This window comes from Pantherophis guttatus, chromosome 8, assembly GCF_059756535.1.
Source record: "Pantherophis guttatus breed Tessera chromosome 8, ASM5975653v1, whole genome shotgun sequence".
NCBI classification, from domain to species: domain Eukaryota; kingdom Metazoa; phylum Chordata; class Lepidosauria; order Squamata; family Colubridae; genus Pantherophis; species Pantherophis guttatus.
Genome location: NC_142070.1, coordinates 58596749 through 58608840, shown reverse-complemented (window position 1 = coordinate 58608840; position 12092 = coordinate 58596749). Strand labels below are relative to the sequence as shown.

The 12092-nt window shown below is 44.7% G+C and overlaps 1 protein-coding gene across 4 annotated transcripts in view; it reads left to right on the top strand.

The window, feature by feature from the left end:
• The window catches only part of PROM1 (prominin 1), a 257556-nt gene that overhangs the window by 174744 nt on the left and 70720 nt on the right, over positions 1 to 12092 (top strand). For all 4 annotated transcript variants that reach the window (XM_060690886.2, XM_087875259.1, XM_060690887.2 and 1 more), the window contains one exon: positions 4705 to 4789. In XM_060690886.2, coding sequence (XP_060546869.1) covers positions 4705 to 4789 — 85 coding nt within the window. The remainder of the gene's footprint in view (positions 1 to 4704; positions 4790 to 12092) is intronic.

Here is a 12092-nt window from a genome sequence, read left to right as displayed (position 1 = left end):
ACCTAAGCCTAGCCAGCTGCTTAACTGGACTATGAAATGCCAAGAGGCTTTTGAAAAGCTCAAGCAGATTTTTGCGGGGAGCCAACCCTTAAACACCCAAATCCAGAGGAACCATTTGTAATACAAGCCGATGCTAGCAATGTGGCAGTGCAGGCTGCTTTGTTCCAAGGAAATACGAAGGGGACACTGCAACCCTGCATCTACACTTCCCAGAAATTGACTGACACCAAAAGACATTGGGCGGTATGTGAAAAAGAGGCGTATGCTGTTTGATGGATGTTACTGACTTGGAGACAATTCCTGGAGGGTAGTAAGATCCCTTTCAAAGTGTGGACTGATCACAAGAATTTAGAAGCCCTAAAAACCTCAAGGAAGCTGTCCCCTAAACAAGTACGATGGGCTCAGTACTTTAATAGATTCAATTTCACCCTTTGGTACTTGCCAGGATTTCATAGAATTTATTTGCTGATGTGCTCTCTTGGATTCCCCAATACAAAAGTATCTGGGAGGAAATAGTTAACTCCATTATCCCCTCCTGGTAACTGGCAGCGCAGGATTCTGTGAGGCAGCAGCCACTAGCCACTCCTCAGCCGGCTGATAGTGCTCTGACCCAATGGCTAAAGGAAGCCCTGAAAGAAGATCCATGGTTCAAGGACCACAAAAACAAGCTGATGATGAGAGAGGACCTAGTGTGGAAGGGAGACAAACTGTATGTTCCAGCCAGCCAGAGGACCCAGATCCTACAAAGAACCGACAACAAAGCTGGCAGGCTACTTCGGGTTTGTAAAGACCCTTCACTTAGCTAAGAGGCTGTTCTGATGGCTCAAGATATAGAAAGATATAGAAAACTATGTAACCAACTGCCCGATATGTGCGTCCTTGAAGTGATTGCCAGGGAAGACTCCTGGGTTTCTACAGCTGGTGGCCAACCCCCTCAGACCATGGGAAGAAATCGCCATGGAGTTTATAGTAGAATTGTCTGAGTAATGGGAGTACTCTGATTTGGATAGTGGTTGATCTGTTTTCAAAGCAGGTACACTTCATTGCATATCCAAAGCTTCCCTCAACCCGGAGTCTGGCCAAGATGTTTGTGCAGCACATCTATTGGCTGCATGGAGTCCCAAGGCGCATCATTTCAGACTGGGGAATGTAGTTTACAGCAAAGTTTTGGTGAGAGTTCATAAAGCAAATAAGGTCAATCCAGGGACTTTGTTTGGGGTTCCATCCAAGTACTAATGGGGTGGTGGAACGAGCTAACATAATAGTGAAGCAATACCTATGTTCAGTGGTGGAATTCAAATTTTTTTACTACTGATGTGTGGGCGTGGCTTGGTGGGCGTGACAGGGGAAAGATACTGCAAAATCTCCATTCCCACCCCACTCCAGGGGAAGGATATTGCAAAATCTCCATTTCCACTCCACTCCAGGGGAAGGATACTGCAAAATTGGTTCGGGGGGGGGAGAAATTGTCCCCCTCAGAACGGGCTTGCAGTTTGGGTGTCCTCCTAGACTCACAGCTAAGATTAGAGCAACATCTGACAGCTGTGGCTAGGGGGACCTTTGCACAGGTTTTCCTAGTGCACCAATTGCGACCTTACTTGGATCGGGAGGCTCTCCTCACAGTCACTCATGCCCTTGTCACCTCACGGTTAGATTATTGCAACGCGCTCTACATGGGGCTACCCTTGAAAAGTGTTCAGAGACTAAAGTTGGTCCAGAACGCAGCCGCGCGAGCTGTCGTGGGTGCACCTAGGTACACCCACATTACACCAATTCTCTGCGAGCTGCACTGGCTCCCTATTGGTCTTCAGTCACAATTCAAGGTGTTGGTTATTACCTTTAAAGCCCTACATGGCTCAGGGCCAGGTTATCTTTGAGACCGCCTTCTACCGCATAGCTCCCAGCGACCGGTAAGATCCCACAGAGTTGGTCTCCTCCGGGTCCCGTCAGCTAAACAATGCCGACTGGCGGGCCCACCGGGAAGGGCCTTCTCTGTGCCCCAGCTCTCTGGAACCAGTTACCTCCTGAGGTCCGGACCATCCTCACCCTATTGGCCTTCCGAAAAGCGGTGAAGACCTGGCTTTTTCAGCAGGCCTGGGGCCATTGATCTCGCTCTTGCGATCCAGCGAGATCTGGCCATGAATGGTATGAATGAGTTTTAATGTTTTTAATGTTTTTAATTTTTAAATATTTTTTATTAGGATTTTAAATGTATTGTGAGTCGCCCTAAGTCTTCGGAGAGGGGCGGCATATAAATTGAATTAAATTGAAAATTGAAATTGAAAATCCCCATTCCCTCCCCACTCCTGGGGAAGGATTTTGCAAAATCTCCATTCCCACCCCACTCTGGGGCCAACCAGAGGTGGTATTTGCCGGTTCTCTGAACTACTAAAGTTTCTGCTACCGGTTCTCCAGAACCTGTCAGAACCTGCTTAATAGCACCCCTGCCTATGTTGCTATGTAAACTACCAACAAACAAACTGGGCAGAGCTCCTACCTTTTGCTTTTAATAACTTAGTGCATAGTAGTACTGGGTTCACCTCCTTTAAAGTAAGTACTGGAGTTGAGTTTGTGCCAATGACAGAATTTCCAAGGGAACCTCCTCCCTCAGTAACATTAGCTGAATGGATGGACACTCTAAAAGCTGCCTGGGAAAATGTGCAGAAAGCCCTGAATAAAGCCAGGGAGTCACAAAAGAAACAGGCAGACTGGAAAAGAGCCCTCCAGAAGGAGTTCAGCACTGGGGAAAAAGTATACATATCTACTAAATACCTGAGGCTTGAACCAACCTTGTAAGAAACTGGGTCCCAAGTACTTAGGTCTGTTCCCAGTTGTTCAAATTATAAATCCAGTTATAGTGGAATTATGGTTACCGAAGGTGCTCAAGCAAGTCCACCCAGTGTTCCACTATAGTTTCTTGAAATCCTTCCAAGACTCTAAGTTAAGGCCAGTCAAAAGGGAGCTTCTGCCTCCCATTGTAATGGGAAGGGGAGGAATATATGAGATCAAGGAGATACTGGACTTAAGTTACTTTAACGGGAAATTACAATACTTAGTGCAGTGGAAAGGATATCCCTCAGCTGATGCTGAGTGGGTAGGGACCCATAATATTAGCGCAGACATGTTAGTAAGAAGGTTCCATGCAAAATACTCTCAACGACCGAGGAGATTATTAAAGGCTAAGTCTACCTAGGTAACAGTGTTAATGTATGCTTAATATTTTCCAGGTATCCTTTTCTTCAGGGGGTCAACATGTCAAGATTGAACCACTTTGCACATTTCAAACTTTAATTCTTTTCAACTTGCCAATGAACTGGGGGAGGGAAGGGGAAAATAGAATGCTGAAATTATGTGCGTAGACCGTGAAAGCTTGGCAACCATTCAGTTCACCACTGCAGGTGCTTGAAAAAGAGATGGACTATTCCCATAACAAAAGGACGTCTTATAATTAGATAATATGATCACCGAGAGGTCAGGAGAAAAGAAAGCTATTGTTTAACTAAGCTAGCATTTGCATGGGAAAATCAGAGCTGGTTTTGATTCTTCAGTACCAAAATGGTGTATCCAATAAAGTTTTACTTTTGGGAATTCAAAGCTCCTGAGAGAGTTTCCTTCTTTTGGGTTCACTAGTTGGACAGTCAAATTATTCTTGCTTTGAAGCAGAAGCTAAGTAAGGACTCAAATATCAGTTACTACTTCCATTCAATTTTTCATAAGCCAAAAATTGTCAAGAATTCCATCAGATGTTTGAGTCTTTGAGAGAGAAGGATTAATTCTATAGTTACACAGAAATATTTCATACTTAAGTATCTTGAAAAAATAGTTGTGTTATTAATTAGATTCCAAAGATTATTTGAAACTTCTAAATCTTTAGGTATTTTGGGTGAATTGTCTAATATTTGCCTTTTGAACAGCAGAGTCATCACAAATTGTCCAAATAATTCTCAACTTCAAATGTGCTTGTGAGGTAAGGTAGGAAGGGTTTGCTTAGCAAATTTGGGGATTTTATAAGCTGCCCAGTTGTTAGAGGGGAGCGCAGACTTAATGAATATAATGAAATAAATAACCTTTCTATTCCTTTGAATTCAGACTGATACTGTATTCAGTTAAATAGATTTTTGATGGAAAATACTAGGATCCTGTTAAGGATATTGTTGTTGTGTTACCAACCAGCAGAGTGTAGAGCACAGAGAAACGTTGCTGAGAGCAATGAATAAGAGATGTGCAAACTGGTTTATCAAAAGTTTACTTTATAGGGGAAAAAAACAATCTCATAGTCTTTAAATCAATCCAAGTCTTTGCCAGTTAAATCAGTCCAGTGATACAAAAATCTTCTTACCACACAAACAGTAGTTGGTTAGAATAACAAACTCACTCTGGTTCACAAACCATGATGGTAGCAGATCCATCCAATGATGATAGCACAATGGTAGCAACTCCACACACTATGGTAGCATATCATCAACTGAATACGTTACAGTACCTTTCTTAAATACATTTACAACTAGTGATTATCTAATTACAGCAAGACTCAGCATTACAATGAATCAGCAGTAAAATTTTAAAGTCACACAATACATATTCATATTAAAGTCACAGAACACATATATTGCCTGGACAACTTGTTAGGCTCAAACCATATCCTAACAGATCCAAAATTGGAAACAAATTCTTGATTTATCCTTTTTCTATATATCTTTTTAGTGACTGCAAGGAAAATAAAGGCATTTATGCCACTCTCCGCTTGGAAAACCTCTTCAATATCCATAAAATCCTAAACATCAGCATGGTGAGTTTAACAGTTTATCAGTATCTTAGTACTTTACTATGCAATCTTTTGCATTTTGTTTTATTTTGATTTTGCTAGAAAATATGATTTACAAGAAGTAAGCTGTTTGTGCATCACAGTGTTTGGATCCCTGGCCCAAATATGAATTTTTATTGTTGTTGCAAGATGGCACTCTGGGATCCTTCATTTGTCCTTCAGTGCTGTTATTCATTCTGTCCCTGGCATCTTGTCTGTGTTTAAAGTGTTTGGGATCCTCCTTCAGCTCAATTTTGCTTCAGGCTGTTTCCTTTCACAGGATGAACTATGTGTTTTCATTTAATGTTACAGGATTTGAATTACAATATTTACAAAGCACCTCTGATGCCAACTTTCTCCAGGCAGTGCCAAACATGAAAAATGGTACAATAAAAAAATATCTAAGATACTTCAAATGAAATAGAAGCAATTAGTGTACATTCATAGTCTTGCTGTAGCATCTTATGATGCCAGTGTAAATTAAAAATGCTTTTTCCGTATGCCAAAATTAGTACATACCTGTTCTGTCCCCGTCTCACACACGCACCCCCACAGACAGGCAACAGTTAAAGAACTCAGTCGACAACAGTTTATCCGGTATCAGAATTGGCAGCAACCCAGTGGCTGGCTGCCAGGTATTCTTTACTCATGAGGGGGGAGTTTCTCCCTTCATCCGGGAACAAAGCCAATACACAATAATCAACAAAGTCCAGTAAATACAAAGAAGGTCGTCCAGTATCCGTTTTTTGCTTGTCACAGAGCTGAACCGGCCACCACACCCTCTTTTATACCCTGTGGGGTGTGGTCCAGTGACTCAGCCTAATCCCTGGCACGCCTCTTCCTCTGCTGCGCGCGCTTATCTCTGCGATGCTGTCGAGGGTCCAGCAAAGACTCATCATCATCATTACTGTCCACCTGCGGCTGCGTGGAAGTGCTTGGCCCCGGCCCTATCTCTTGCCCTTCGGAGAACACCGGAGGCATTGCCAGAGAGGAGGGTCCTGGAGAGGGAGGCCTTGCCAACTCCTCTCCTTCATTCTCGGAGTCCTCTCCTGCTGATAACACAGGCTCGGTGATCGGAGCTACAACAATACCGAATGCTTAGGAGTAGAGAAGCGGGCAAGTTTTCACAGAAGAGGCACCAGAACAGAAAAGACTGTTTGGGTCCCAAGGATGTGGCCCAATCTAGAGGGATTTATTGCAGCCATTAGATGGGTTGACATGAAAAAGGGATTCTTTGGGGTATTCTGATCCAGTTGTTTAGCCTTGCAGATTTAGAACATAGAACATAAAATGACAAGTTGGAAGAAACCTTGGAGGTCTTAGTCCATCCCTCTGCTTGGGCAAGAGACTCTATACCATTCTGGACAAGAGGTTGTGCAATCTCTTTTTGAAAACCTCCAGTGATGGAGCACCCACAACTTCTAAAGGCAAGACTTTCCACTGATTAATAGTTCTCGCTGACAGGAAATTTCTCCTTAGTTCTAGGTTGGATCTTTCTTTAATATTATCCTTGTCCTGCCTTCAGGTGCTTTGGAGAATATGTCAATTCCCTCTTCTCTGTGACAGCTCCTCAAATATTGGAAGACTACTATCATATCACCCCTAGTCCTTCTCTTCATTTGACTAGACACACCCAGCTCCCCCAACCATTCATCATATGTTTTAGCCTCCAGCCCCTAATCATCTTTATTGCTCGTCTCTGAATTCTTTCTAATCCCAACATCTTTTTTACATCATGGTGACCAGAATTGGATACAATATTCCAAGTGTGGTTTAGTAAAGATGAAAATTTCTTTGAATTGAATTCGATTTCTGGTAGCTTCACAGATATGTTGAAAATGTTTTGGAAGGAGTGACCAGAAAGAAGCTTGCCATTTCTTTTAGCTAGAACAAGGATACCCAACCCCCGGGCTGTGGCATGGTATTGGAGTGTGCACAGGTCAATTTTGCGTGAGTGGTGGCCACTCACACACTGGAAACTCCATTTGCACTCATGCGGGAAGCTCCATTTGCACAAGCAGTGGTCACTCATGCTCGTGCAGGGATCTCGTGCCTGCTGATTACATGGGAAACAGCCCCTCTCCCTCACCCACTGGTCTGCAAAGCTGGAAAAGTTGGAGACTCCTCACCTAGAATAATGTTTCTCAACTTTGCCAATTGGAAGATACCTGGATAGAGGATTCTGGAAGTTGAAGTCTACTCATCTTCCAGTTGACAAAGTTGAGAAACACTGTTTAAAATATTGTTTTGATTTCCTGATTATTCCTTGGAATTTCCTGATTGTTCCTTGTCCAAATTCTAATCAGGTGTCAACCATCCCACCAGTGGTAAAATCTGAACTGGTTTACTACTGGTTTGCTTGCTGCACATGTGTGCTGCATGCCAAACGTGCGCATGTGCCGTGTGCACCATGCACCAAATGCGAGGTGCACGCATGCAGTGCACAGCAAAAGAAGGCATGGGGTAAGTAGAACAGCGCACGGGGGAGTGATCAGCTGTCGCACGTGATCATCAGAGCCTTTTTTTTACTTTTAAAATAATTTTTTTACAACCTAGTTCCTGAATGCTTTTAAAAGGTTAAAAAAAGGCACGGCAAGCAGTGATCGTCGGAGCCCTTTTTTTTACTTTTTAGGCATTTTTTAGTACTAGTTCTCCAGAACTGGTAGTAAAAAATGCCTAAAAAGTAAAAAAAAAAAAAAAAAAATTCCAATGATCAGCTGAGCGACCTGCAATCTTCAGAACTTTTTTTTTTACTTTTTAAAGCATTTTTAACTACCAGTTCTGAAGAACCGGTAGTAAAAAAATGCTTAAAAAGTAAAAAAAAAAAAAAAAAGTTCCATCGATCACGCATTGCTCAGGTGATCGTCAGAACTTTTTATTTTACATTTTTTACTACCGGTTTGGCGAACCAGTAGCTTTTTTTACTACCAGTTCGGGCGAACTGGGACAAACCGGTAGCATTTCACCCCTGCATCCCACTCAGTCAACTAGCAAAGAAAGACTCCTGGCTATTTGTTTCTGTCAAGAGTATACTTTACTGAAGCTTAAGTGGTTGCAGAAGTAGTGTAAACTGAATCTGAGATTTTCCATGCAAACAATACAAAGTAAATTTTCTTCTGCCCCCCCACTCCCCAGACATTCCCCCAGTTATCTGTAAATGTCCAATTAGGTGCTTGTGTGTTATTTAGGAAGCAGGTTCTCGATTCCCAGGACTGTATGTTGATAGTTGACCTTGGCAGGCTGAAACTTCTCACAAGGCTCAGCTGGGCTTCCATCCCCCCCTCCTTCTTCCACATTCCAATCTCCTCCCCCCCCCCCCATTGCTAATATCAGGCTATCAGCTCATGAAGCTTGGATAAGAGAGATGCAGCCATGACATGTTACTCCTCCAGAAATAAGTCTAGTCCTACAAAACAAAATACAATAACAGTTAGTAGCAAATCATATGCAGATGGCTCATTAAGGTTTGTTAGAGTACTTAGCATGGAATTGGCAGGTGAGGCAGGGGTAGTGCACCTGGGATGCCTTAACCCACTCAGTGTCAGAAGGGGGAAAGTCCTTCCATAAAATTAAGTATTGCAACTTTCCTTAATAGCGGCAATAATCAAGGATTTCCTTGACCTCGAAATGTTGTTCTCCTTCTATCAGGATGGGAGGGGTGGGGACTTCCTAACAGGATGCAAGGGTAAATCAGTGACAGATTTCAAAAGGCTACAATGGAAAACTAGGTGGATGCGTTTAAGATTCTTAATCAATTTCAATCCAATTGTCACTGGGTTAATGACCCTAGTAATCGGAAATGTCCCCACATATTTTGAACCAAGTTTTTTTCAGGGTTGCTGTGACTGCATAAATTTTGTAGAAAGTTAACTTTTATCCCCTACTTTAAATTCCTTCTGTGGAGCTCTCCTCTTCTCGACTTGCCTCTTGTGCATGTCCTGCACTCATCCAGCACCTTATCCACAGATCAGGTGTTCTACAGAGTTCGAATCCAATCAGTTAAGAATACCAGTTGAGGGGTGTGTTGAGGGAGTTCTGGCATAAACTGTCTTTCCCGCCGCCTTGAAAGAAGCGGTGGTGAGGCCCCTCCTCAAGAAGCCCTCCCTGGACCCGGCTGTGTTAGCAAATTATCGTCCTGTCTCCAACCTTCGCTTTGTTGCGAAGGTTGTTGAGAGTGTGGTTGCACGACAGCTGCCTCAGTGCCTGGATGAATCGACTTATCTAGATCCGTTCCAGTCGGGCTTCAGGCCCGGGTACAGCACGGAGACGGCATTGGTCGCATTGGTTGATGATCTCTGGAGGGCTCGGGACAGGGGTTGCTCCTCTGTCCTGGTCCTATTAGACCTCTCAGTGGCTTTTGATACCATCGACCATGGTATCATGCTGTACCGGTTGGAAGGGTTGGGGGTGGGGGGCACTGTTTTACAGTGGTTCTCCTCCTTTCTCTCCGACCGGTCGCAGTCTGTGTTGACAGGGGGGCAGAGGTCGACCTCGAGGCCCCTTGTATGTGGGGTGCCGCAAGGATCGGTCCTCTCGCCCCTTCTGTTCAACATTTATGTGAAGCCGCTGGGTGAGATCATCCGTGGTTTTGGGGTGAAGTACCATCAGTACGCTGATGACACCCAGCTGTACATCTCCACCCCAGACCACCCCAATGATGCCCTCGAGGTGATGTCCCGGTGCCTGGAGGCCGTACGGATCTGGATGGGGAGGAACAGACTCAGGCTCAACCCATCCAAGACCGAGTAGCTGTGGTTTCCGAGGTCCCGATATAGTCAGTTGGCGCCATCTCTGACTATTGGGGGCAAGTCGTTGGCCCCCACAGATGGGGTTTGCAACTTGAGCGTCCTCCTGGACTCGCGGCTGTCTTTAGAAGAGCATATGGCGGCTGTGGCCAGGAGGACTTTTTATCAGGTTTGCCTGATTCGCCAGTTGTGTCCCTTTCTGGATCGGGACTCGTTACGTACAGTCACTCACGCCTTTGTCACCTCACGCCTGGATTATTGCAATGCTCTCTACATGGGGCTCCCCTTGAGGAGCACCCGGAGGCTCCAACTGGTCCAGAATGCGGCCGCGCGGGTGGTGACGGGAGCGATGTGGCGCTCCCATGTGACCCCCCTCCTGCGCGAGTTGCACTGGCTCCCAGTGGTCTTCCGGGTGCACTTCAAGGTTTTGGTTACCACCTTTAGAGCGCTCCATGGCTTAGGACCAGGGTACTTATGAGACCGCCTTCTGCCACCAGTAGCCTCTCACCGACCAGTTCGCTCCCATAGAGAGGGGCTCCTCAGGGTGCCGTCGGCCAAACAATGTCGACTGGCGGCCCCCAGGGGGAGAGCCTTCTCTGTGGGGGCACCTGCCATCTGGAACGAGCTCCCCCCGGAGATACGGAGGATCCAAGACTTACGCATCTTCCGCCGTGCCCTAAAAACGTTTTTATTCCAACAGGCTGGTCTGGCCTAACTCTTCCTTTTAAATTGGGTTTTAAATGTTTTTCAGATAAATTGGATGTCTTAATTTGTTTTTTGAGCCTAAATTATTTAATCTGTTTTTAATAGTTTTTAACTTTTGTATGTCTTTGTATTTTATTTTGGCTGTTCACCGCCCTGAGTCCTTCGGGAGTAGGGCGGTATACAAATATGATAAAATAAAATAAAATAAATAAATAAAGACAAAGTCCAGGCCAGTGGCTACTCAGAAGGGTGTGAATCCAATACTACTGTGTAGTGAATTATTGTAGGCAACCTAAATGAAGGGTAAGAGTTCAGCCCAGTTGTCTTGCTGGTAGTTCAGGTAACAATGGAGGTATTGCTCCAACATGTCAAGTAACATCCCCAGCAGAAGTAAAACGCCAAGGCAGGCATTCTCCTCAAAGTTCCATTTTATTAAAAATGTCATATTGGCACATGTGGGAAAACCCGAAACTGAAAGGCCTCCGGGTTTTCCCCACCCAAATCAAAATCAAAGTTCCTTCCCCTGCACCCACATGTCCATCACATTGTCCAATCGTCCCTGTCCCAACTGGAGTTGTTTCCCAGTCACACCTCTCCAGGTACAGGCTGAACCTCCTTGACTCCCAGGGAAAAGAATGTTATAGCTATACATCTCTCCCTGCCTCCATCCACCACCCGCTCCTGTTTCCCACAGCATGCCCATCCACCAAGTGTGGCAGCCCTGAAGATCCAAAGTAAAAAATAGCCTCCATGGCTGTCATCATTATTACGTTCACAGCCTCCATTCATCTGAGGGTAGTGGGTAGAGTTTAAGCACTGGGAAGTGCCTAATAATTTAAGGAAATCTTGTCAAAAGCTGTCAGGTGTGCTTCCTTCAAAATCCAGGAAAGAATGACCCAGACTCCATGATTTATAGAGACAGGTACTTTTACTAGAAATGAAATGAACGCAACCACTGCTAAGCTGAAATTAAAGCAATAGGCGCGAAAAGTGCATATAGAAAGCATCCCCTCCCACTGTCCATCGTAAATCATCCAATCCAAAGGTCTTCCAGGGTCAGGTGGAAGCCTGTCTGGCAGCGTCATCAATCAGGAATGCCATGATGGTTACCCGATAGCCACTCCAAGGATTCAGTTTCGTTTCTTCCGAAGCCACGCCCCTCCTCCAGCATGCTTCCCCCCCAAGCTCCCTAGTTCTCCCCCCTCCCAGTTCCTATGGCAGCCAAAGCAGCAAAAGCGGAGGCTGACATTCGGCCCCTCTGCAGAAGAGATGTTAGTCCTAAACAGGGAAGAGAAAAATGCAACACAGAAATTACGGTTTATCAGGGTATTTGGTATGAAACAATTGTACTTTCCTGGGCGCCTGGACATCCCGTTTATTCACCCATTCAGCTTTAGATAAAGGAAAATGTTTCCAGGCCACCAGATATTGCACTTTACCATGGTGTTTCCTAGAGTCTAGAATTTCCTTAACTTCAAAATGTTGTTCCCCCTCTATCAGTATAGGGACTGGGGGAGAACTTTGGTCTGGGCGCAAAGGGGACGAGTGTTCTGGTTTCAACAAGCTGACATGAAATACAGGGTGTATTCATCTCAGAATTTTTGGCAATTCCAATTCAACTGTTATTGGGTTTATAAGTCTAGTGATTCGGAAAGGACCCACATACTTGGGTCCAAGCTTTTTTGATTTCTGGGAAGTCTGTAAATATTTGGTGGAAAGATAAACCCTGTCACCCACTTGGTACACTTGTGCCGGGGACCTTTTTTTGTCAGCCTGGGTTTTATGTGCTCGATGTGCGTCATCTAAAGCTTTTCGAGTTACTGCCCAAGTACCCCGTA